This window comes from Anolis sagrei, chromosome 1, assembly GCF_037176765.1.
Source record: "Anolis sagrei isolate rAnoSag1 chromosome 1, rAnoSag1.mat, whole genome shotgun sequence".
In the NCBI taxonomy this organism is placed as follows: Eukaryota; Metazoa; Chordata; class Lepidosauria; order Squamata; family Dactyloidae; genus Anolis; species Anolis sagrei.
This window is the reverse complement of record NC_090021.1, coordinates 7,959,857-7,987,098: the sequence shown is the minus strand read 5'-3', so window position 1 is coordinate 7,987,098 and position 27,242 is coordinate 7,959,857. Positions and strand designations below refer to the sequence as shown.

The 27,242-nt window shown below is 46.4% G+C and overlaps 2 protein-coding genes across 4 annotated transcripts in view; one reads left to right on the top strand and one right to left on the bottom strand.

Moving 5' to 3' along the window:
* The window catches only part of INTS9 (integrator complex subunit 9), a 112,587-nt gene extending 109,151 nt beyond the window's left edge, over positions 1-3,436 (top strand). The window contains exons 16-17 of the mRNA XM_060754690.2: positions 1,066-1,203; positions 2,649-3,436. Of these exons, the coding sequence (XP_060610673.1) occupies positions 1,066-1,203; positions 2,649-2,825 (315 nt within the window). The 3' untranslated portion in view covers positions 2,826-3,436. The remainder of the gene's footprint in view (positions 1-1,065; positions 1,204-2,648) is intronic.
* A 9,871-nt stretch (positions 3,437-13,307) lies between these two features.
* The window catches only part of EXTL3 (exostosin like glycosyltransferase 3), a 287,801-nt gene continuing 273,866 nt past the window's right edge, over positions 13,308-27,242 (bottom strand). For all 3 annotated transcript variants that reach the window (XM_060754687.2, XM_060754686.2, XM_060754688.2), the window contains exons 7-8: positions 26,933-27,061; positions 13,308-18,648 (exon numbers count right to left, since the gene is read on the bottom strand). In XM_060754687.2, the coding sequence (XP_060610670.1) occupies positions 18,439-18,648; positions 26,933-27,061 (339 nt within the window). In that variant the 3' untranslated portion in view covers positions 13,308-18,438. The remainder of the gene's footprint in view (positions 18,649-26,932; positions 27,062-27,242) is intronic.

The window sequence follows — 27,242 nt, the reverse complement described above, 5'->3', positions numbered from 1 at the left end:
TGTAGTTCACCTACATCCATAAAGCACTGTGGACTCAACCAGTGATGGATCTGGACCAAACTTGGCACAAATCCGCAATATGCCCAAATGTGAACACTGGTGGAGTTCGGGGGAAATAGACCTTGACATTTGGGAGTTGTAGTTGCTGGAGTTTATAGTTCACCTACAATCACAGAGCTTTCTGAACCCCACCAACGATTGAATTGAACCAAACTTGTCACACAGAACTCCCATGACCAACAGAAAATATTGGAAGGGTTTAGTGGGCATTGAGTTTGGGAGTTGAAGTTTACCTACATCCATAAAGCACTGTGGACTCAAACAGTGAGGGATCTGGACCAAACTTGGCACAAATCCGCAGTATGCCCAAATGTGAACACTGGTGGAGTTTGGGGAAAATAGACCTTGACATTTGGGTGTTGTACTTGCTGGGATTTATAGTTCACCTACAATCACAGAGCATTCTGAACTCCACCAACCAGAATGCTTGGCACACAGAACTCCCACAAGCAATAGAAAATACTGGAAAGGGTTTGGTGAGCATTGACCTTAAGTTTTGGAGTTGTAGTTCACCTACATCCAGAGAGCACTGTGGATTCAAACAATAATGGATCTGGACCCAACTTGACATGAATACTCAATATGCCCAAATGTGAACACTGGTGGAGTTTGGAGAAATAGACCTTGTCATTTGGGAGTTTTAGTTGCCGGGATTTATAGTTCATCTACAATCAAAGAGCATTCTGAACTTAGCCCACAATGGATCTGCGCCAAACTTGACACACAGAGTTCCCATGACCAACAAAAATTATTGTGTTTCCTGATGGTATTTTGGTGACCCTTCTGACGCACACTTGTGACCTCCCCGCCTGCATCTGTGACAAGCATCCTGAGGATGTTTGCCACAGATGCAGGCAAAACGTCAGGAGAGAATGCTTCTAGAACATGGCCATACAGCCCAAAAAACCTACAACAACCCAGTGATTCCGGCCATGAAAGCCTTTGACAATCCATAAGGCAAGCTTTCTTCCACCTGTTGTCCTCAAGGTGTGTTGTATCTTGTAGCTTCCTCCCAAACCTCCCCAGCCTCAAACGAGCAAAAAGAGGAAGCGAGTGACGGACGATGTCCCGGAGCTGAAACCCGTCAAGCCTCTCCTCAGTGGCTCCGTTCCCGTGGAGCAGTTGGTGCAAACCCTGGAAAAGGTGAGCAAGTTCCCCCTTTACACCGCAAGCCGTTCCTGAACCGTTACATGCAGAGGATCATCCTTAATCTGAGCCGTCAGTCCCTTGATCCGTATCCGTTTGCTCTTGTTCTCTGGAGAAAAGGAATGTTAAACCCACATTTTCTCTTCTTCATATTCAGTCATTTCTTTCTTCCTATACAGATAATTTCTTTTCTTTTCTTTCTCCCTCTGTTCTTCCCTTTTGCCTTCCACTCCCCTTATCATATATTCCAAATAATCACAGGTTTTCATATATTACTATATTAACAGAATAGGTTATTTATTTGTTTATCGTGTCAGGAGCAAACCACACAGTTATATTGCATTTTTTAAGAAACAAACAAACAAACAAATGAAACATAAGGTTTGCAAACTTAGTAGTTGATTAAATGTCCTTTGACCAGTATCTGGCCACTTGGAGTGCTTCTGGTGTTGCCGCAAGAAGGTCCTCCATGGTGCATGTGGCAGGGCTCAGGTTGCATCACAGCAGGTGGTCTGTAGTTTGCTCTTCTCCACACTCACATGTCGTGGATTCCACTTTGTGGCCCCATTTCTTGAGGTTGGCTCAGCATCTTGTGGTGCCAGAGCGCAGTCTGTTCAGCGCCTTCCAAGTTGCCCAGTCTTCTGTGTGCCCAGGGGGGAGTCTCTCATTTGGTATCAGCCATTGATTGAGATTCTGGGTTTTATCCTGCCACTTTTGGACTCTCGCTTGCTGAGGTGTTCCAGCGAGTGTCTCCGTAGATCTTAGAAAACTATTTCTTCATTTAAGTCATTGGCGTGCTGGCTGATACCCAAACAGGGGATGAGCTGGAGATGTCTCTGCCTTGGTCGTTTCACTATTGGCTGCAACTTCCCGGCGGATGTCAGGTGGTGCGATACCAGCTAGACAGTGTAATTTCTCCAGTGGTATAGGGTGCAGACACCCCGTGATAAAGCGGCATGTCTCATTAAGAGCCACATCCACTGTTTCAATGTGGTGAGATGTGTTCCACACTGGGCATGCATACTCAGCAGCAGAGTAGCATAACGCAAGGGCAGATGTCTTCACTGTGTCTGGTTGTGATCCCCAGGTTGTGCCAGTCAGCTTTCGTATGATATTTTTCTAGCACCCCCTTTTAGCTTGATATTCAGGCAGTGCTTCTTGTAGGTCAGAGCACGGTCCAGAGTGACTCCCAGGTATTTGGGTGCGCTGCAATGCTCCAGTGGGATTCCTTCCCAGGTGATCTTCAGAGATCGGGATGCTTCTCTGTTCTTGAGATGAAAGGCACATGTCTGTGTTTTGGATGGATTAGGGATCAGCTGGTTTTCCCTGTAATAGGCAGTGACAACATCAGTTGACAAAGTGGAGCAAACTCAAGTACATCTTCGATCATGTGTTTTTCTTCTGATTGCCAACTTCGTTTTACTTTTCTCTTTCAACCGTAGCATGGGTTCAGTGACGTCAAGGTGGAAGACACCCCGAAAGGCCACATCGTGTTGTTCCAAGATGTAGAAACGCTCATCCGCATTGAGGAGGATTCGACCCACATCATGTGCGAAAGTGACGAGGCCCTGAGGGTGAAGCTCCAGGACCTGGTCCTCAAGTTTCTACAGAAGTTCTAGACTTTCTCCGGCCAAAAAAGATCTTTCTGCAAGAAACAGCGCTTCAGGGTGCAGTTAATCAACAGACTCCTGTGCTATTAAAAACGAACTGGTGGAGTTCTGCACATGATGGGACTGTGACGTCCCATTATATTTTAAATGTTGATAGTGTAAGAAAAATGGTACAGGATCCTTTTGGTGACTTATGTCGGTATAACAATGTGTTATGCTTGCATAAGTCACATTTGGAGCAATCCATAGCAGCAGTGAAGGGGAGCGGAAAAGGATGTTGCTCTCAGGAAAGCAAACTGTCTTGGTGACTCCTTCCAACCATAACTATAAGGTCTTGCTCCCAAATGGGTCATAGGCCACTCTGTTCTCTTGCAAAGTACAGAAATATGGATTTTTTTAGTCATTTTCTTTGGAATTGCAACTAGGGAAGTCCTTATTCTGTTTTCCTCTTCCCTTGGAAGGGCTAGTCGTGTTCGTAAAGATTTCTTTTGTTTTCTAAAGATGTCTTTTGCTTTGTTGTTTCTCTGTTTCCTTCCTTTGTTTTTGCAGATTTGTAATACCGAAAACGTAGAGATGTGGTCCAAGGTGGCTCATTTTTTTAATTAAAAAGAATAACAACATCACTGAGAGACATTTATGCATTGGAGACAAATCCCTTTTTTTTTGGTCGTGTCAGGAGCAACTTGAGAAACTGCAAGTCGCTTCTGGTGTGAGAGAATTGGCCATCTGCAAGTACGTTGCCCAGGGGACGTCCAGATGATTTGATGTTTTATCATCCTTGTGGGAGGCTTCTCTCATGTCCCTGCATGAGGAGCTGGAGCTGATAGAGGGAGCTCATCCGCCTCTCCCCGGGTTCGAACCTGTGACCTGTCGGTCTTCAGTCCTGCTGGCACAGGGGTTTAAGCCACTGCGCCACTGGGGGCTCCAACAACAACATCACTGAGAGACTTTTATGCATTGGAGACAAATCCCATTAAGAAGTGTTTTCAGATATCTTGGGAACAATACGGCAGTGTTTCTCAACCTGGGGATTGGGACCCCTGGGGGGGGGGTCGCGAGGGGGTTTCAGAGGGGTCACCAAAGACCATCAGAAAACATATATTTCTGTTGGTCTTAGGAACCCCTTTTGCAGAGAAGGCTGAAGATCTCTCCACCTGTCCTTCTCTTGCCTTGGATAGACCACACCTGGAATATTTTGTCCAATTCTGGGCACCACAGTTGAAGAAGGAAGAGGAGCCAACCAAGGGCAAGATGGATGGATGGCATCCTTGAAGTGACTGGCTTGATCTTGAAAGAGCTGGGGGTGGTGACGGCTGACAGGGCACTCTGGCGTGGGCTGGTCCATGAAGTCGCGAAGAGTCAGAAGCTACTGAACAAATAAATAACATCAAAATGCATGAAGCATGGTGGAGCTCTGGCATAGGCTGGTCCATGAGGTCATGCGAGGTGGCCATGGCCGACAGGGCGCTCTGACGTGAGATGGTCCAGGAGGTCATCAAGAGTCAGAAGTGACTGAACGAATAAACAACTATTATTATTATTATTATTATTATTATTATTATTAGCTTTATTTGTACCCCGCTAACATCTCCTGAAGGACTCGGTGCCTCTGAGGATGCTTGCCACAGATGCAGGCGAAACGTCAGGAGAGCATGCCTCTAGACCATGACCATATAGCCCAAAAAAACCTACAACAACTCCGTATTTATATTCCTCCCTTCTCACCCCGGAGGGGATTCAGAGTGGATCACTGAATAAATACACGGCAAACATTCAATGCTGTTATACACTAACAACACAGACAACTATACATAGATAGAGGTATATATAGGCTTTCCCATTTTCGGCATCTTGGAGGCTGTGCTTGGTTCCGGCCACAAGGAGGGGATGTTGTCACTCCACTTTCCCTGCCGAAGAGCTTTGTTCATAAGCTTCCTCCTCAATCAAATCTCCAGCATTCTCCTGGCATCTCTTTATGGGTACCTTAAATACCTCCCCGCTTTAAAGCGGTACCTATTTATCTACTCACGTTGCTCTTTTTGAAACTGCTAGGTAGGCAGAAGCTGAGCTAAAGGACAGGAGCCCACCCTGACCTGGGCTTCGAACTGTCAACCTTTTGGTTGGCTAGATTTACTGCAACTGGCAACTGTGCTAAAGTCCGGCACTTTCAAGGCAGGTATCATGTCCCCGCATGGGGAGCTAGAGCTGACAGAGGGAGCTCATCCACACTCTCCCTGGATTCGAACCTCCGACCTGTCAGTCTTCAGTCCTACCGGCACAAGGCTTTAACCCACTGCGCCACCATCTGCACCTGAGCCAGGTAGACAGGTAGACCATTTTGAAGCTCCTCCGCTCCCTAATCTTCCTTCCCTCCATCCTGCGGAATCTAACAATGCGTCTGCCGGGGGTCTTTTATTAATTGCCTTCCTAATGACCCCACATTTCCCTTGGAGTGTTTTTAATATTAACAACTCCTAAGCTATAATTTATAACGAGCCGCTGTCCGGGCCCTTCCCCGTCTTTCCTTAACGGAGAGCTCTGTCAGTAATTGATTGCTTTCATTTCCCACCATCTCTTCCACACCGTTCAATATTAACTGCAGGGAGGGGAATGCATGCATTGCCAAGGATTAGCATACTGCTTACTGCAGATCCAACACTTGAAGGAGGGGAGGAAAGCCTGTCTTCCGTGCCAGCAGACGGTTCCACCCAAATTAATGGATTCCAGTGAGAGGAATGCAAACGCCAGCCGAAGATCAAGAAGAATTTCATGATGGTAAGGTTTGTTCTTCAGGAAAAGCAGAACTTTTGGAAGATGGTGGTCTCCTCACTATTGATGCAGACTAGAATTGCATTGGCTGTTTTAGCTGCTTCGTCACACTGTTGAATCATGTTCAGCTTGTGGTCCACTAAGACTCTGCGAGAAGATCCAACCAGTCCATATTTCAGGAAATAAAGCCCGACAGCTCATTGGAGGGAAGGATACTAGCGGCAAAGATGTAGTCCTTTGGCCACATCATGAGAAGACAGGAAAGCTTGGAGATGACAATGATGGTTGGGAAAGTGGAAGGAAAAAGAAAGAGAAGCCAACCAAGGGCAAGGTGGATGGATGGTATCCTTGAAGTGACTGGCTTGACTTTGATGGAACTGGGGGTGGCAAAGGGCAAACAGGGGGCTCTGATGTGAGATGGTCTAGGAGGTCACCAAGAGTCAGAAGTGACTGAACGAATAAACAACCACAAGACTTTGAAATCTCTTTCACGTAATGCCAGACTAATCTGATCTCTTTTTTCGATAGATTAACAAGGTGGTCAGATGCAGGGAATGCTCCAGATGGAGTGTATGCAGATTTGAGGAAGGCCTTATTTTGGCCTTATGGCAAACAAACTCTGGGCACCACAATTGAAGAGAGGGAAGTCATGCTCCCCATGCTCTATTCTGCCTTGGTTAGACCACACCTGGAATATTGTGTCCAATTCTGGGCACCACAATTGAAGATGTTGACAATCTGGAATGTGTCCAGAGGAGGAAGACTCAAAGGATCAAGGGTCTGGAAAACAAGCCCTATGAAGAGCAGCTTAAAGAGCTGGGCGTGTTTAGCCTGAAGAAGAGAAGGATGAGAGGAGATATGATAGTCATGTATAAATATGTGAGAGGAAGCCACAGGGAGGAGGGAGCAAGCTTGTCTTTGCTTCCCTGGAGACTAGGACACGGAACAATGGCTTCAAACTACAAGAAAGGAGATTCCATCTGAACATGAGGAAGAACTTCCTGACTGTGAGAACCGTTCAGCAGTGGAACTCTCTGCCCTGGAGTGTGGTAGAGGCTCCTTCTTTGGAAGCTTTTAAACAGAGGCTGGATGGCCATCTGTCGGGGGTGGTTTGAATGCAATTTTCCTGCTTCTTGGCAGAATGGGGTTGGACTGGATGGCCCAGGAGGTCTCTTCCAACTCTAGGATTCTATGATTCTATCTAGTCCAATGTGGGCGGGGTAAAACTGGTTAGGTGGATCTGTAATTGGTTAAATGGACGAACACAGAGGGTGATTCTCCCCAAGGCTTCCTCTTCATCTTGGAAAGAAGTGACGAGCGGAGTGCCATCAGCAGGGTTCCGTCCTGGGCCCGGTCCTGTTCAGGATCTTTATTAATGACTTAGATCAGGGTTTCTCAACCTTCCGAATGCCGCGACCCCTTAATTCAGTTCCTCAAGTTGTGGCAACCCTCAACCATAACATTATTTTTGTTGCTACTTTATAACTGTAATTTTGATACTGTTATGAATCGTCATGTAAATATCTGATACACAGGATGTATCTTCATTCACTGGACCAAATTTGGCACAAATACCCAATACACCCAAATTTGAATACTGGTGAGGTTGGAGGGGGGCGGGGGGAGAGATTGATTTTTTTTAACTTGGGAGTTGTAGTTGCTGGGATATATAGTTCACCTACAATCAAAGATCATTCTGAACTCCCATGACCAACAGAAAATACTGGAAGGGTTTGATGGACATTGACCTTGAGTTTTGGAGTTGTAGTTCACTGACATCCAGAGAGCACTGTGGACTCAAACGATGATGGATCTGGACATCACTGGGCACAGATGCTCGATATGCCCAAATCTGAACACTGGTGGAGCTTGGGGGAAATAGAGCTTAACATTTCGGAGTATAGTTGCTGGGATTTATAGTTCACCTACCATCAAATAGCATTCTGACCCCCACCAACTATAGAATTGGGCCAAACTTCCCACACAGAACCCCCATGACCAACAGAAAATACTGTGTTTTCTGATGGTCTTTGGCAACCCCTCTGGCACCCCCTGGTGACACCCTTAGGGGTCCTGACCCCTAGGTTGAGAAACACTGACTTAGATGAAGGGTCAGAAGGCAGGATCATCAAGTTTGCAGACGGGATCAAATTGGGAGGGGGAGCCAATCCCCAGAAGACAGGAGCAGAATTCAAAACGATTTTCACAATTTAGAGAGATGGGCAACAAAATGAAGTTCAAGAGGGACAAATGCAAGATCCTCGACAGAGGCAGAAAAAAGGAAATGCAGAGATAGAGAATGGGGGATAATGCCTGGCTTAGAGAGCAGTACGTGTGGAAAAGATCTTGGAGTCCTTGTCAGAAACAAGTTAAACATGAGCCAACAATGTTATGAAGCAGCTAAAAAAGTCAATGGGATTTTGGCCAACATCAATAGGAGCCTAGTACCTAGACCCAGGGAAGTCATTCTACCCCTCTATGGTTAGACCACCTTACTTGGAATCACGCTGTCCAATTGTCCAGTTCTAGGCACTGCAAATGAACAGAGAGCTTGATACTAAGCTGGAATGTGTCCAAAGGAGGGCAACTCAAAGGATTAAGGGTCTGGAGAACAAGCCCTATGAGGAGTGGCTTAAAGAGCTGGACATGTTTAGCCTGAAGAAGAGAAGGCTGAGAGGAGATATGATAGCCATGTATAAATATGTGAGAGGAAGCCACAGGGAGGAGGGAGCAAACTTGTTTTCTGCTTCCCTGGAGACTAGGACGCAGAACAATGGCTTCAAACTTCAAGAGAGGAGATTCCATCTGAACATGAGGAAGAACTTCCTGACTGTGAGAGCCATTCAGCAGTGGAACTCTCTGCCCCGGAGTGTGGTGGAGGCTCCTTCTTTGGAAGCTTTTAAACAGAGGCTGGATGGCCATCTGTCATGGGTGGTTTGAATGCAATATTCCTGCTTCTTGGCATTATGGGGTTGGACTGGATGGCCTATGAGGTCTCTTCCACCTCTGATTCTATGATTCTATGAGGGCAACTCAAAGGATCAAGTGTCTGGAGAACAAGCCTTATGAGGAGTGGCTTAATGAGCTGGGCATGTTTAGCCTGCAGAAGAGAAGACTAGAGGAGACATAATGAGGCACATGGATTAAGATGTAAGGAGGGAGCAGGCTTGTTTTCTGCTGTCCTGGAGATTAGGACTCAGTGAAGCAATGGCTTCAAACTACAAGAAAGGAGAATCCATCTGAACATTAGGAAGAACTTCCTGACTGTAAGAGCTGTTCAGCAGTGGAACTCTCTGCCCCGGAGTGTGGTGGAGGCTCCTTCTTTGGAGGTTTTGAAACAGGGGTTGGATGGCCATCTGTCGGGGGTGCTTTGAATGCAATTTTCCATCTGTTGGGGGTGCTTTGAATGCAATTTTCCATCTGTTGGGGGTGCTTTGAATGCAATTTTCCATCTGTTGGGGGTGCTTTGAATGCAATTTTCCATCTGTTGGGGGTGCTTTGAATGCAATTTTCCATCTGTTGGGGGTGCTTTGAATGCAATTTTCCATCTGTTGGGGGTGCTTTGAATGCAATTTTCCATCTGTTGGGGGTGCTTTGAATGCAATTTTCTTGCTTCTTGGCAGAATGGGTTTGGACTGGATGGCCCACAAGGTGTCTTCCAACTCTAGGATTCTATAAGGCAAGTATCACCCATCCAATATCTTTGCATTTCATTTTTATTGCAAAACTATAGCAATAAAAAATGAATTTGTTAGTTTTGGCTCAGCTCTCTAATCTGTTCCGGCTTATAAAGCTGGCTCGTTTATTTGTGGAGCAACTCCGGGACTCTGAACCAGAACCCACTTGGCACGACGTTATTCAATAAACAATTACCGAACCTGTTACTTGGGACCCTGTGAGGGTGAACCCATTTCCCCTTCCGCAGCCTTTAGGGTGCAATTAGATGGGATCCAAATGCAGGGCAGAGCTGTGGGTAGTGCCAGCAGGCCGGCTTTGCAGTGTGTTCAGAAGGGGGAGAAAACTATTATTCCTTTGCCGCAGCAGGAGACGCAGGTTACTTGTCCGTCACATTTACGCTAAATTGAAATAACACAGATGCAAACAAATTGGAACAGCACGGGGCCAGAGACCTCCCCTCTCCCTGCGGAGAAGTGACGCGCAAAAGCCAATGTCTGGAATCAGGAACAAATTTCCCACTGGGGTCCCACAGCAAGCCTTTGCAATGAGTTGGTAAATGTGCCGTGGAAGGAAGGAAGGAGGGAGGGAGGGAAGGGAGGACACCGAGCGGAGGACAAGAAAGCATCCCACTGCATTGAGTTTTCCTTGGCTGCAATTCCTCCTCCAAATATTGGTTCCAAAGTAAACCTTTCTCCTCCCTGGGCCTTTCCTTCAAGTTCAGGTTTATACGCTGGAGCCAGGTGCTTGACCAGTTACCTAGGCTTAAGACAGTAACTTCTGTTGCTCCACCTGTCCAGAAAGGCAGCAGGTCACAGGAGCCAACACTTGAGGATCACCTGAAAGGCAGCAGACCACAGGAGCTGTCTTCATAGACCTGTCAGCAGCCTATGATACTGTGAACCACCGCCTCCTCCGGAGAAAAATGTACATATCACAAAGGACGACCACCTCACCCGCCTCACAGGAAACCTGCTACAAAACAGGAGCTTTTTTGTTGAGGTCCAGGGCCAGAGAAGCAGATGGCGGAAACAGAAGAACGGCCTGCCTCAGGGGAGCGTGCTTGCTCCATCCATGTTCAACATCTACACAAATGACAAGCCACTGCCAGAAGGGACAGAGAGTTTCATCTATGCTGATGATTGTGCCATCACCGCTCAAGCAGGGAGCTTTGAGATGGTAGAACAGAAGCCTTCCGAAGCTCTAGGTGCTCTTACTGCTTATTACAGGGGAAACCAACTGATCCCCAACCCATCTAAAACACAGACATGTGTCTTTCACCTCAAGAATAGTCAAGCATCCTGAGCTCTGAAGATCACCTGGGAAGGAATCCCACTGGAGCATTGCAGCGCACCCAAATACCTGGGAGACACTCTGGACTGTGCTCTGACCTACAAGAAGCACTACCTGAACATCAAGCAAAAAGTGGGCGCTAGAAACAATATTATACAAAAGCTGACTGGCACAACCTGGGGATCACAACCAGACACAGTGAAGACATTTGCCCTTGCGCTATGCTACTCTGCTGCTGAGAATGCATGCCCAGTGTGGAACACATCTCACCACACTAAAACAGTGGATGTGGCTCTTAATGAGACATGCCGCATCATCACGGGGTGTCTGCGCCCTACACCACTGGAGAAATTACACTGTCTAGCCGGTATTGCACCACCTGACATCCTCCGGGAAGTGGCAGCCAATAGTGAAAGGACCAAGGCAAAGACATCTCCAGCTCATCCCTTGTTTGGGTATCAGCCAGCACGTCAATGACTTAAATCTAGAAATAGTTTTCTAAGATCTATAGAGACACTCGCTGGACCACCTCAGCAAAAGAGAGTCCAAAAGTGGCAGGCCCAAACCCAGAACCTCAACAATGGCTGATACCAGATGAGAGACTCCCCCCTGGGCACACAGAAGACTGGGCGACTTGGAAGGCGCTGAACAGACTGCGCTCTGGCACCACGAGATGCAGAGCCAACCTCAAGAAATGGGGCTACAAAGTGGAATCCTCGACATGCGAGTGTGGAGAAGACCACCTGCTGCAATGCAACCTGAGCCCTGCCACATGCACGATGGAGGATCTTCTTGCGGCAACACCAGAGGCACTCCAAGTAGAGAGTAGCATAGCGCAAGGGCAGATGTCTTCGCTGTGTCTGGTTGTGATCCCCAGGTTTTGCCAGTCAGCTTTCGTATGATGTTGTTTCTAGCGCCCACTTTTTGTTTGATGTTCAGGCAGTGCTTCTTGTAGGTCAGAGCACGGTCCAAAGTGTACTAAATGATCTTATTTTAAGACAGCATTACCGTGTCCTTTTGAACCCTGCAAATAACAGATTTCTCCGATATCCAAGTTGGAGAAACGTTTTTAACACAAAGCGTTCTGTTGCTTATCAGATGCAAACCCCTTTTGTTGTACTCTTAATCTGTGTGTTTAACGTTTGCGGCAAGCAAAACAGATTGAAATTATATGCTCTCGGAGGGAACTTCTGTCAAGCTCACAAGACTACCGTATCTATATAGAAATCTAGATTAAATGGATGGCAGCCTTGCACTGCTAATTTGGTGCAGCTGAAAATACTGGCCTTGGCAGCCATTGCTCTGTTTGGGGCATGTGTCTCCCTAAAGAAATTGGTCAAAAAAACCTTTTAAGAACCGTTTGCCCCCGAGATTGAGATTGAGATGGTAGACGTTGACTCATATCTGAGCGGATAAGGCCAGTTCATGGAACTGCAATAAATGATCTCCAGCAAGAGTACTCCACTACAATTTGTGCTTCTCCGATTAAGCATATTTCTATTTTTGCAGATGGGTTTTCTCTTTGAAGGTTCCCAGAAATGATGGTCCCCATTGTCACTTATGGGCAAACAACTACTTTCATAGGAATCGTAGAATCGTTGCGCTGGAAGAGATCCAGTCCAACCCAATGTGCCAAGAAACAGGAAAATTGCATTCAAAGTACCCCTGACGGATGGCCATCCAGCTTCTGCTTAAAAGCCTCCAAAGAAGGAGCCTCCACCACACTCCAAGGCAGAGAGTTCCACTGCTGAACGGCTCTCACAGTCATGAAGTTCTTCCTCATGTACAGGTGGAATCTCCTTTCCTGTAGCTTGATGCCATTGCTTCATTGCATCCTAGTCTCCAGGGCAGGAGGAAACAAGCTTGTTCCCTCCTCCCTATGACTTCCCCTCATATATTTTACATGGACAGCATGTCTCTACTCAGCCTTCTCTTCTTCAGGCTAAACATGCCCAGCTCTTGAAGCCGCTCCTCATAGGACTTGTTCTCCAGACCCTTGATCATAGAATCATACAATCAAAGAGTTGGAAGAGACCTCATGGGCCATCCAGTCCAACCCTCTGCCAAGAAGCAGGAATATTGCATTCAAATCACCCCTGACAAGAAGCCGGCTCAGTGAAAGGTCGTTGCAATGCTTTTATGATGATGAGAGCCTAATGTTTTCATGTTAGAAAGGTATTTAGGCCTCTTGCAAACTGAGAAAGCGTCAGTTCAATGTAGCTTATTAGCTTGAAAGCTTCATGGAATAACCTTAGCCTGGAAAGCAGTATGCTTGAGATTTCTTGCACTGTGATTCATGGGGCCATTGTTTCATTGCTTATCCTGGGACTCTGGTTTGAACTTTGCCAATAGGATTATGTCTCCTGTTTTTACCTGAAGATCTTTGGAACTATATTCTGCTTTTAACCTTAATCTTTGGAATTTTGCAATGTTTATTCTTTATTTTGACCTGGATTTTCTCCTCAATAAACTATAAAACTACAGCTGTGTGGTGGTGTTTGGAAGCAAGGTGAAGCTTACCCTGAGTTGCAACAGGAGACTCCAATGGATCCCAAGGGAGCAGCATATTCCATTGTCAAAGAGCTCTTACCATCAGGAAGTTCTTCCTAATGTTTAGGTGGAATCTCTTCGCCTGGAGTGGCAGGAATTTACCTGACATGAACCAACAAGTCCTCTTCTTTCTTTGCATTGACTACCAGAGCGATGTTGACAAAGGTCCTCCTTCCCTCCAAACAGAAGACAGTTAAGAGGCGCTCAAGTTAAACTCTGAGTTTATTTCATCCTTTTACAAAATTCAACATAGGAATATTGTGCTCGTGTTGAGGTTTGCGTCCCTCCTTCCCACTTCTTTCCCCTCCCACCGACCTTCTGGGGCTCATGGAGCTTCTCGGCACGTCCCTCGTGGTGAGGAATTGGGGAAGGGGCCGCAGCGGAAGTGTTGGGGAGGGACAAAGAGAAGAACGCAAAAAACACCCCACCATTTCCCACTCACTCCTGGGATCTCCAAAATGCCTGGGAAAAAGAAGGCCACCTTCTTGATTCACTTCCATCACCCAACCGCTGTGCGCCCTCTCCAAGAGTAATCGTTGTGATAGGGAGGGAAGGAAGGAAATGAATGATGGAAGGAAGGAAGGATGGATGGAAGGAAGGAAGGAGGAAGGGAAGAAGGAAGGAAGGAAGGAAGGAAGGAAGGAAGGAAGGAAGGAAGGAAGGAAGGAAGGAAGGGAGGGAGGGAAGGAAGGAACTGAAGGATGGATGGATAGAAGGAGGGAGGGAGGGAGGGAGGGAAGGAGGGAAGGAAATTAAGGATGGATGAACGGATGGGTGGATGGATGGAAGGAAGGAAAGAAAGAAGGAGGGAGGGAGGGAAGGAAGGAAGGAAATGAAGGAAAGAAGGAGGAAGGATGGAGGGAAGGAGATGAAGGATGCAAGGAAGGAAGGAAGGAAGGAGGGAGGGAGGGAGGGATGGAGGAAGGGAAGGAGGGAGGGAAGGAAGGAAATGAAGGATGGATAGAAAAATGGATAGAAGGAAGGAAATGAAGGATGGAAGGAAGGAAATGAAGGATGGAAAGGAGGGAGGGAGGGAAGGAAATGAAGGATGCATGGAAGGAAAGAAGGAGGGAGGGAGGGAAGGAAATGATGGATGGGAGGGAGGGAGGGAGGGAGGAAGATGGTCACATTTCATTAGTGTCAGAAGACTGGTGTGGCTCACACATACTTCTGGAAACTCACAATGCCTGATACAATGGGACTTTCACACAACCAAATCCTTCTCATCCTTTTAGAATAAAATGCTTTTTACAAGGTCCATTAGAAAGCTTGCAGAATTGACATGATCTCTTGAAGAAGCAATGAAGGGGGTGATTAAACTGTTCAGACAGAGAGCGATGTATAGACACGATGGATGGATAGATAGACTTTAAAAGTCATGACTTCCAGATATCCCAAGACAGTGGTGGATCAGGGAAGATCTTGAAAAATCCGGTCATGAAAGCTTTTGACAATACATGAAACTAAAATGTTTTGATAGTTTCCCGGCATGGTAGAGGGAGACGGGAATTCATTCAGACTTTGTTGCAAGACGAGACTTTTAAACATGGAATCCGAAATTCAATTTAAGGAGGATCGAAGCTGATGAAGCCCTTCCGACCCTTCTTTCTTACCTTGCAGAGCAACACGGTGGAGGCAGCCTTTTTCTGGGAGTTGAAGGACAAAAACATCTGGGGACCCCAGGCTGAGAACCACTGGTAGCAGTTTCAAGTTGTGACTTCTTACTGCCTGGGGGAATCCTTTGTTGAGAGGTGATTAGCTGTCCCTGATTGTTTCTTGTCTAGAGTTATATAAACCCAATTTTCCTAGTTTTCAACAGACCTCAAAACCTCTGAGGATGCCTGCCATAGATGCAGGTGAAACGTCAGGAGAGAATGCTTCTGGAACATGGCCAGACAAACTTGCAACAATCCATGAAAACAGCCTCTTTGTTGAGGATGGGGTTCTCAGTCATGCAAAACTCTAATCCCATTCGATTTCCCCTACAGAAACACTTTCAGCGCGGGAAGTCAAGAACAGCATTTTCTCCAACACAAAACATCTCCATTTTTAAAACAGAGCTCTAAAATACGGTGTTTGAATGAGCCTTGCTCCCAAAGTATTACATCCAAGTGAATGGGACTCGTGTTGAATGGGACTATATAAGAAAGAGGACATCTTTCTCCAGTTTTACAGCTCTAGGTGAATGACAACAGTGGAAGGGTGGGTACCATGGACAAATGGGAAAATGGCAGTATTCAAGGGTTGTCCTAAAGAAAGAGATCTGTGAACACTTGAGAGGCATGTAATAGAGGGAAACTAATGAGCCTTAATTCATACATGCCCAATGGTGATGGAGTTCCTCAACGTTGAGCTATGGGCTAAGCAACTCCATGGCAAGCATGGCATTATCAAATGGGGCATTTTGGGTAGGCTTACAGAAGGAAGAACGCTTCACACAGAAGGTCTCATATCAGGGCAGACATTGTGCATTCATGTTATCTGGAGATTCATAATATGAACTCCAATTTTAGTGGACACTAGGGAAGATGGTTTGTAAAGACTTAACCGAAGGCTGAGCTTGTTCACGACCAAATATGAATCTTGCAGGAATGTGGGCCTCTGTACAAAATAGATAGAAAGGAAAGATAAGCAACGAACCATGCTCTGCTTCATCCTTCAACCTGGGCACCTCCAAAAGAGATGATCAATCAGTCTGGCTCAGGGAATGCTGGGACCGGTAGTAGATGTCTCTGGAAGATACCAGGTTGAGGAAGAGGCCCTCAAACCTTCAAAAGCAACTTTCTGTACAGCTCTTGAAATGCTTCCGGGTACCATCTTTGATAGCTGCTGGTATCCTGGTCCAACAATTAGGAATTGCAACGAAAGGGACAGGTAGGGAAGGGGAGAAGGCTGAAGACACACACATTCACTAATGATGGTGGACCACATAGGACACCGCATACAAACCTGATCTCATGACGTTGAGTGTGTCTCTCTGTGTGTACGAAGGACTCACTGAAAGCCCAATTCACGAGGACTGAAAACCAATACACTCAACCCATTTGAAGCCAACACACTCACACATTCAACCCATTTGTGGTGACACTGCTGTAGACCACAGTTTAGTTCCCCAAGAGCATCACAACACATGACGTTGTGTGTGTCTCTCTCTGTGTACGAAGGACTCACACTCAACCCATTTAATGCCAACACACTCACACATTCAACCCATTTGTGGTGACGCTGCTGTAGATCAGAGTTTAGTTCCCCCGGAGCATCACAACACATAACGTTGTCTCTCTCTCTGTGTGTGTGTACAAAGGACTCACTGAAAGCCCACATCGTATGGACTGAAAACCAACACACTCAACCCATTTGCAGCCAACATACATTTAACCCATTTGTGGTGACACTGCTGTAGACCACAGTTTAGTTCCCCAGGAGCATCACGACACATGACATTGTGTCTTTCTCTCTGTATACGAAGCAATCACTAAAAGCCCACATCGCAAGGACTGAAAACGAACACACTCAACCCATTTGCAGCCAACACACTCACACATTCAACCCATTTGTGGTGACATTGCTGTAGACCACAGTTTATTTCCCCAAGAGGATCACAACACATGATGTTGTGTGTGTCTTTCTTTGTGTACGAAGGACTCACTAAAAGCCCACATCGCAAGGACTGAAAACCAACACACTCAACCCATTTGCAGCCAACACGCTCACACATTCAACCCATTTGTGGTTACATTGTTGTAGACCACAATTCAGTTCCCCAGGAGCATTACAACACATGACATTGTGTGTGTGTGTCTCTGTGTAGAAAGGACTCACTAAACGCCCACATTGCAAGGACTGAAAACCAACACATTCAACCCATTTGCAGTCAACACACATTCAACCCATTTGTGGTGACACTACTGTAGACCACAGTTTAGTTCTCCAGGAGCATCACAACACATAATGTTGTGTGTTTCTCTCTCTGTGGCCGAAGGACTCGCTAAAAGCCCACATTGCAAGGGCTGAAAGCCAACACACTCAACCCATTTGCAGCCAACACACTCACACATTCAACCCATTTGTGGTGACAATGCTGTAGACCACAGTTTAGTTCCCCAAGAGCATCACAACACATGATGTTGTGTGTCTCCCTCTCTGTATATGAAGCCCATATTGCAAGGACTGAAAACCAACACACTCAGCCCATTTGAAGTCAACACACTCACATATTTGTGGTGACATTGCTGTTGATCACAGTTCAGTTCCCCAGGAGCGTCACAACAACAGAAGTTTCTATTTCATCTATGTAATGGTGGCTTCCAGACTTTTGAGTCAAGGCTTCCAGAATGGTGGAGCTGAACCAAAGCGCATGGCATGGAAAGGAGCATTGGGGATGGGTGAAGAAGGCAAAGGGTTGGGAGCAGGCATTGGTGGTTGGGGAGGACCCAGATCCCAACAGTTGGGGAACCCTCATGAAATGGGGGGTGAGGGTGTGGGCCATCAGCAGGCACATGGGACAGGTGGGCTTCCAAAGGAACTTCTTTTGCTGAAGATGGCAAGAAAATGGAGGCAGAAGCTCACCAGAGGTCAGTCCCTCAGAAGCCATTAGAGCAGTGGTTCTCAACCTGGGGTCCCCAGATGTTTTTGGCCTACAACTCCCAGAAATCCCAGCCAGTTTACCAGCTGTTCGGATTTCTGGGAGTTGAAGGCCAAAAACATCTGGGGACCCCAGGTTGAGAACCACTGCATTAGAGGATGAGACTGGGGCGGGGCCCATCCTTTCCTACATGAAATCCCAAGCAGGTTGTAAGCACATCACACCAAGGAAACAAGTGGCAAAATGGCCTCTGGAGGCCAGATCTATTTTCCCCGAAGTGCATCTTGGGGTCATGAAGAAGTGCAGGCCTCTCCTGGGATTCTGCTTCTCCCCAAGTGACTGACGGTCCGGGCAAGAAAGAAAGCAAAACTAAAACAACCCTTCTTCCCTCCCTAACCCACCTCCCCAAAATAGAAAGCCTTAGAAAGGCATATCTAAAACACTTCCAATTTAAATAATAATAATTATTTTAAAAACCCCAGTTTTGCCCTTGGCTAACCCACTAGCTGGGGGACTAACCAAAGTCATATTTCTTCTTCCTCTTTTTCTTCTCAGCACGTGATTTGAAACATAAAGAGTTTTGAAACAGGTCCCCACACTGGACAGTTCCTTCGGGGCCTGCACAATTCATGATTGTGTCCCTACTTGGACCGAACGGGGAATTCTGTCCTGGAGGTGGAAGGTCCTCTGACCGCTCCTCCTTGCTCCCCTTGCTTTGCAGATGTCCGTAGTCAACCAACACCTCCTTCGCTAGATGAACTTGAAACATTTTGTCTTATCGTGGGGAAGCCGGGTCTTGAAGAGGACCGAGTCCACCCGGAACTGGGTGTAGAGCAAGGGCATGTAGCCATAGACTTTGACAAAGAAGTTAATGCATTTGTGCCGCTCGTGGAAGTGGGAGTCATCGTGCGAAAGGGCCTGAGGGCAGCCGGGGCAGCGGAAAGTCCAGCGGGAAGTTACCTGCAGAAGGAGAGACCAAGAAAGATGATCAGCAGGAAGGAACTGATGGGAGAATCTTCCTATTGTACATACCCATGTTCAAGTCGACCTCAAAGATTAGCTGAGGGCAGGTTTTGGGAATCAAAATTATGGATTTTGATGTGCCCAAAGGATAAGTTGAATGTCATTCCATGGAGAGGAATCATGCAATGATCCGACGCATGGATATCTTGAGGGTCATTCCATGGAGAAGACCCAATCCATGGTAAGACCCATGGATAGGTTGCCATTCCACGGAGAGGACTCATTCCATGATTAGGACCCATGGACAGCTTGAGGGTCATTCCAGAGAGAGAAATCATTCCATGACCAGACCCATTGATAGGTTGAGGGTCATTCCATGGAGAGGACCCATTCCATGACAAGACCCATTGATAAGTTGAGTGTCATTTCATGGAGATGACCCATACCATCACAAGACCCAGTGATAGGTTGTGGTTCATTCCATGAAGAGGACCCAATCCATGATAAGACCCAGGGATAGGCTGTGGTTCATTCCATGGAGAGGACCCATTCCATGACAAGACCCAGGGATAGTTTGTGGTTCATTCCATAGAGAGGATCCATTCCATGATAAGACCAATGTATAGGTTGAGGGTCATTCCATGGAGAGGACCCAATCCACGATAAGACCCATGGATAGGTTATAATTCAATGGAGAGGACATATTCCATGATAAGATCCATGGATATGTTGTCAATCCACAAAGAGGACTCATTCCATGAGAAGACCCGTAGATAAGTTGAGGGTCATTTCATGGAAAGAAATAGTTCCAATGAGAGCACCCATTCCATTATAGACCCATAGATAAATGGAGGGTCATTCCATGGAGGAATCATTCCATGATAAGACCCATGAATAAGTTGATGATCATTCCATGGAAAAGAATCACTCTATGATAAGACTTATGAATAAGGTGAGGGCCATTCCATGAAGGGAACCCATTCCATGACAAGACCCAAGGATGGGTTGAGGGTCATTGCATGGAGAGGACCCATTCCATGATAAGACCAATGGATAGGTTGTGATTCCATGGAGAGGACTTATTCCATGATAAGACCTGTGGATAAGTTGAGGGTCATTTCATGGAAAGAAATAGTTCCATGGAGAGCACCCATTCCATTATAGACCCATAGATAAATGGAGGGTCATTCCATGGAGGAATCATTCTATGATAAGACCCATGAATAAGTTGATGATCATTCCATGGAAAGGAATCACTCTATGATAAGACTTATGAATAAGGTGAGGGCCATTCCATGGAAAGAACTAATTCCATAATAAGACCCACAAATAAGTTGTCATTCCATGGCGAGAACTAATTCCATAAGACCCATGTATACGCTGAGAGTCATTCCATGGAGAGAAATCATTCCATGATATGATCCATGTATATGTTGAGAGTCATTTCATGGAGAGAACTCATTCCATGATAAGACCCATGTATACGTTGAGAGTCATTCCACGGAGAGAACTCATTCCATGGAAAGATCCATGTATATGTTGAGAGTCATTTCATGGCGACAACTCATTCCATGATAAGACCCATGTATACGTTGAGAGTCATTCCATGGAGAGGACTCATTCCATGATATGATAGAATCATAGAATAGAATCATAGAATCAAAGAGTTGGAAGAGACCTCAAGGGCCATCCAGTCCAACCCCCTGCCAAGAAGCAGGAATATTGCATTCAAATCACCCCTGACAAATGGCCATCCAGCCTCTGCTTAAAAGCTTCCAAAGAAGGAGCCTCCACCACACTCCGGGGCAGAGAGTTCCACTGCTGAACGGCTCTCACAGTCAGGAAGTTCTTCCTAATGTTCAGATGGAATCTCCTCTCTTGTAGTTTGAAGCCATTGTTCCGCGTCCTAGTCTCCAAGGAAGCAGAAAACAAGCTTGCTCCCTCCTCCCTGTGGCTTCCTCTCACATATTTATACATGGCTATCATGTCTCCTCTCAGCCTTCTCTTCTTCAGGCTAAACATGCCCAGTTCCCTAAGCCGCTCCTCATAGGGCTTGTTCTCCAGACCCTTGATCATTTTAGTCGCCCTCCTCTGGACACATTCCAGCTTGTCAATATCTCTCTTGAATTGTGGTGCCCAGAATTGGACACAATATTCCAGATGTGGTCTAACCAAAGCAGAATAGAGGGGTAGCATTACTTCCTTAGATCTAGACACTATGCTCCTATTGATGCAGGCCAAAATCCCATTGGCTTTTTTTGCCGCCACATCACATGTATACACATGATCCATGTATACATTGAGAGTCATTCCATGGAGAGGACTCATTCCATGGAAAGATCCATGTATACGTTGAGAGTCATTCCACGGAGAGGACTCATTCCATGATATGATCCATGCATGTCAAGGGAAAGGACCAGTTCTGCCTCAGGGGTTCAGCTGTCCTTGGCTGCCACCGCCATTTCTCCATCAAGGCATTCAAAAATGCAAGAAGCAACATTGCAATGGAGGAAGTAGAAGGGATCACTACTTCTTTTGAGTTGCCAGGGACAGACTGAAGCTCTTGCCTTTTTCTACTTAACTCAGAGAAGTTCCTTTGTATGATAAGAGTTAAGGTATAATACATTCATTGAACTGTTGATATGTCAACCTGAATTTTGGGGGTCAATTTTTTCTGCACATATATATGAATAGATACAGTCAAGCTGAACATTACAGCTACACTAAATTTGGACACAAGAGATAATGTGACAATCCACACATATCCAACATTATTAACAGGAGATGGGATCGGAGATGTGTTTTGCTCTTGTGTTGGCCTTCTCTTGACCAAACTAATAGCCTTGTCCCCATTTTTCCATAAAAAGAGGCCAAACTCCTGTTGGGAACCCGCCAATGTTGCTGTGGTTTGCTCAGCTTCGCCTCCGAGCCTTCCCTCCTTCCTTGCTCTGGCTGCAAAGAGGAGCCCAAAGGTCAGAGCAATTACTCACAGCTGGCTGAAAAACTCTGGCTCTCAAGAAATGTCAGCTAACAACAAGGATCCATTGAAAAGACCCCGGAGACCCACGCTGACCCCAGTCTGTCCCCCGCCAGAACAATACCGCCCAAGGAAGGTTGGATCCAATAATTGAGGACTGTACAAATGAATGACATCTACTTCTTTTCCATAATGTTTGTTGCCTGTCCCTCCCCCTGGGCTCTCGGGTTTTGCCAAGGACACGGGGAACCCTCATAAACATTTCGTATTTTCTTTAAAATCATTCAATGCTTCCAAACACCCAGCACACATCACAGTTTGCTGTCATCTTTATAGGGAAAGTTGAGGTCATTCCAACTAGAGTTGCCAGGAGGAAAACTGGAGGGACCCCAATAATCTTAAGAGAGTTCCAGACTTGGAAAGAAGTCACCTACGGGTTCGTGAGTCACTTTCTTGTCCAAGAAAGGTGGGACAGATATATCGTAAATAAATAAGGAAGAGGCCACAAGTCTGTTGCAACTATCTGATGTTTTGTTGTATACATTTGTAGACTGATTTGAATATTGGACTACTGTAATGCACTCTACGTGGAGCTGCCTTTGAAGACGGCAGCCAGGTTGTTAATTGGAGCGAATTACAGGGAGAGGTCAACACCCCTGTTCAGACAGTTCCACTGGCTGCCGATAAGTTTCCGGTCATACATACAAGGTCCTAAATGGTTCTTCGTGACCGCATCTTCCCCTACGAACTTGTGCGATCTTTAAGATCTTCTGGGGAAGCCTTCCATTTCCTTCCACCCCCGTCACAAGCGTGGTTGGTGGGGACAAGAGAGAGGGCCTTCTTAGTGGTGGCCTCTCAGCTCTGGAACTCTCTCCCCAGGGAGATTAGACTGGTGCCCACCCTGTCCACTTTTCGTAAAGACCTAACAACATGCCTTTGATTAAGCCAGATAATTTTGCCCCCTTCCCCCCAGCCACAACTCATTGTCCTGCCCTTGCACTTTACTACCATTCCCTGCCCTATAGATACGTTGTTCTGTTTCACATTGCCCTCCTATTCCTAACTCATCACCTGGCTCCTGCACTTTATCCATCAGCCCTGTCCTTGAAACTGAATTGCACCACCTCTCGAGCACGGTGGACAACACTCTGGTTACCTCCTGTACTGGTTACCTCTGGTTACCTGAACAGACAAGCATCCCAAGCTCTGAGGATCACTTGGGAAGGAATCCCACTGGAGCATTGCAGCACGCCCAAATACCTGGGAGTCACTCTGGACCGTGCTCTGACCTACAAGAAGCACTGCCTGAACATCAAGCAAAAAGTGGGTGCTAGAAACAATATCATACGAAAGCTGACTGGCCACCCAACCTGGGGATCACAACCAGACACAGTGAAGACATCCGCCCTTGCGCTATGCTACTCTGCTGCTGAGTATGCATGCCCAGTGTGGAACACATCTCACCACACTAAAACAGTGGATGTGGCTCTTAATGAGATATGCCGTGTTATCACGGGGTGTCTGCGCTCCACACCTCTGGAGAAATTACACTGCTTAGCCGGTATTGCACCACCTGACATCCGCCGGGAAGTAGCAGCCAATAGTGAAAGGACCAAGGCAGGGACATCTCCAGCTCATCCCCTGTTTGGGTATCAGCCAGAACGTCAATGACTTAAATCTAGAATTAGTTTTCTAAGATCTACAGAGACACTTGCTGGAACACCTCAGCAAGCGAGAGTCCAAAAGTGGCAGGCTCAAACTCAGAACCTCAACCAATGGCTGATACCAAATGAGAGACTCCCCCCTGGGCACACAGAGGACTGGGCGACTTGGAAGGCGCTGAACAGACTGCGCTCTGGCCCCACGAGATGCAGAGCCAATCTTAAGAAATGGGGCTACAAAGTGGAATCCACGACATGCGAGTGTGGAGAGGAGCAAACCACTGACCACCTGCTGCAATGCAACCTGAGCCCTGCCACATGCAGAATGCAGGACCTTCTTGCAGCAACACCAGAAGCACTCCAAGTGGCCAGATTCTGGTCAAAGGACATTTAATCAACTACCAAGCTTACAAACTTTGTGCTTTGTTTGTTTGTTTGTTTTGTTAGAAATGTAATACAATTAACTGGTTGCCCTGACATGACAAATAAAACTTCCTGTATAAATTACCCCTGTAAGTGGGGTTGCCTTTGAAGATTGTTCGGAAGCTTCAACTGTGAAAGAGCCACACAAGTGAGTTGTACCATTTCCGCCGCCCAAAAATCCTGCCCAGAAAAGGCTAATTGAAATGCACACACACACACACAGAGTTCATGAAATGGGTTGTTTCTTTCTGCCAGGATATGGAGACGGAATGGGCTGTTAGTCTTAGGTGCAACTGGCGGGTCTTTGTACTTCAGATCAGCTTTCTCCCTAAATAGCGGAAAACCAACAAGGGGAGCTTAGGTGAGGCGTCGTCTATCACCTGTCAAAGCCAAACGCCTTTCGCTTCTGTCTTGACTTGAGAGAAAGCGTTCAGGCTCTGAGCGCTCGGCTAAAGACAAGGAGATGAATAAGGCTTGTGTAACAAAAGTCTCGCCTCAAGCATAGAGGATGACCTACTTCTTTCCTACATCTTCCCCCAGGCTTCGGCAATTTGCACAAAGAGAGCGCTCTGCGGAGCCAGATTCCGTAATGGATGATTCCCTTTTTCAGAGGCATGCCCGCCTATGTATGCGTACGGGAAGGCCCAGCCACCCACTTGGAGCTTGCTGCTTTGGTTTGTTTGGGAATTTAGTCTGATTCTACGCCACTTTCCTGCCACTTAAATCTATATAAATAAAAATGTAATGTTAGTGGGTTGTTGTAGGTTTTTTTGGGCTGTATGGCCATGGTCTAGAGGCATTCTCTCCTGACGTTTCGCCTGCATCTATGTAGTGAGGTCTGTTGGAACTAGGAAAAGGGGGTTATATATCTGTGGAATGACCAGGGTGGGACAAAGGACTCTTGCCTGCTGGAGCTAGGTATGAATGTTTCAACTGGAATGTGTCCAGAGGAGGGTGACTAAAATTATCAAGGGTCTGGAGAACAAGCCCTATGAGGAGCGGCTTAAGGAGCTGGGCATGTTTAGCCTGAAGAAGAGAAGGCTGAGAGGGGATATGATAGCCATGTATAAATATGTGAGAGGAAGCCACAGGGAGGAGGGAGCAAGCTTGTTTTCTGCTTCCCTGGAAACTAGGACGCGGAACAGTGGCTTCAAACTACAAGAGAGGAGATTCCATCTGAACATGAGGAAGAACTGACTATGAGAGCCATTCAGCAGTGGAACTCTCTGCCCCTGAGTGTGGTGGAGGCTCCTTCTTTGGAAGCTTTTAAACAGAGGCTGGATGGCCATCTGTCAGGGGTTCTTTGAATGCAATTTTCCTGCTTCTTGGCAGGGGGTTGGACTGGATGGCCCATGAGGTCTCTCCCAAATCTCTGATTCTATGATTCTAACTGACCACCTTGATTAGCATACAATGGGCTGACTGTGCCTGGAGCAAACTTTTGTTGAGAGGTAATTAGATCTCCCAAACACGAATCAAGGAACATGAAAGGCACTGCAGACTACTCCAACCAGAGAAATCAGCCATAGCAGAGCACCTGATGAACCAACCTGGACACAGCATTTTATTTGAGAACACAGAAATGCTGGACCACACCAACAACCACCATGTCAGACTACACAGAGAAGCCATTGAAATCCACAAGAAGCATGTGGACAATTTCAACAGAAAAGGGGAAACCATGAAAATGAACATCTGTCTACCAGTATTAAAAAAACTCTAAAATTGCAACAGCACAACAACAGAGAGGTAATTAGATGTCCCAAACACGAATCAAGGAACATGAAAGGCACTGCAGACTACTTCAACCAGAGAAATCTGCCATAGCAGAGCACCTGATGAACCAACCTGGACACCGCAGGCAGGGACATCTAATTACCTCTCAACAAAAGTTTGCTCCAGGCACAGTCAGCCCCTTGTATGCTAATCAAGGTGGTCAGTTGAAACATTCACACCTAGCTCCAACAGAGAAGAGTTCTTTCATAGAATCATAGAATCAAAGAATTGGAAGAGACCTCATGGGCCATCCAGTCCAACCCCCTGCCAAGAAGCAGGAATATTGCATTCAAATCACCCCTGACAGATGGCCATCCAGCCTCTGCTTAAAAGCTTCCAAAGAAGGAGCCTCCACCACACTCTGGGGCAGAGAGTTCCACTGCTGAACGGCTCTCACAGTCAGGAAGTTCTTCCTCATGTTCAGATGGAATCTCCTCTCTTGTAGTTTGAAGCCATTGTTCCGCGTCCTAGTCTCCAAGGAAGCAGAAAACAAGCTTGCTCCCTCCTCCTCCCTGTGGCTTCCTCTCACATATTTATACATGGCTATCATATCTCCTCTCAGCCTTCTCTTCTTCAGGCTAAACATGCCCAGTTCCCTAAGCCGCTCCTCATAGGGCTTGTTCTCCAGACCCTTGATCATTTTAGTCGCCCTCCTCTGGACACATTCCAGCTTGTCAATATCTCTCTTGAATTGTGGTGCCCAGAATTGGACACAATATTCCACCTTTGTCCCACCCTGGTCACTCCACAGATATATAAACCCTTTTTCCTAGTTCCAACAGATCTCACTACCTCTGAGGATGCTTGCCATGGATGCAGGTGAAACGTCAGGAGAGAATGCCTCTATACCATGGCCATACAGCCCGAAAAAACCTACAACAACCCAGTGATTCTGGTCATGAAAGCCTTTGACAATACAATATAATGTTAGTTTGTGGGATTAAAATAACTCAAAAACCACTGGACCAATTGACACCAAATTTGGACACAATACACCTGTCAGGCCAACGAGATGGCATACGTTCTGTATCAGAAACTAGAGCTGATGTGGTCTATCCAATGCAATTTTTTGAATCAGTACCCCAAATAACCAACCAAATCTAAAGTTGACCAAAAACTGATTCGTAATCCTTTTGGTACTAATGTTGGGCAAAGTGGCCCCTGGTCAAAAAAAGGTTGGGATATCTATTTATTTATCTATTTTACTTGTATGCCGCCTTTCTCAGCCTATTGGCGACTCAAGGCAGTACTATTTTATAAGGGGTACTATTTTACTATGCCATTATAATGTAATAGGACTTGAGCATCCATAGACCTTTGCATCCACAGAAGGTCCTGGATTGAAACCCCATCAAATACTGAGTAATGCAAAAGAGGTTGGGAAGTCGTGCCCATTCTTGTGGATGAAACGATGAACCTCATCCGCCTTCTACCAGACCCTCACCTTGATAGGCGGCTTCCTGGTGATGTGGGAGACCAGGAAGTTCATGGCAATATCCTCACAGTTGATGTATTCGTCCACCATGTCGCGGATGGCCTGTGGCATCACATAGGAATACAGGTAGGCATAGTACTGAAAGCGCAAGAGAGAGAGAGAGAGAGGTGAGTTAGCATCAGATGAAGACATTCTACCAATATCCACAGAGAAAAAACATTATAATTTATCCTCAGTTCTTGTGGGTTTTTTCGGGCTATATGGCCATGTTCTAGAGGCATTCTCTCCTGACGTTTCGCCTGCATCTATGGCAAGCATC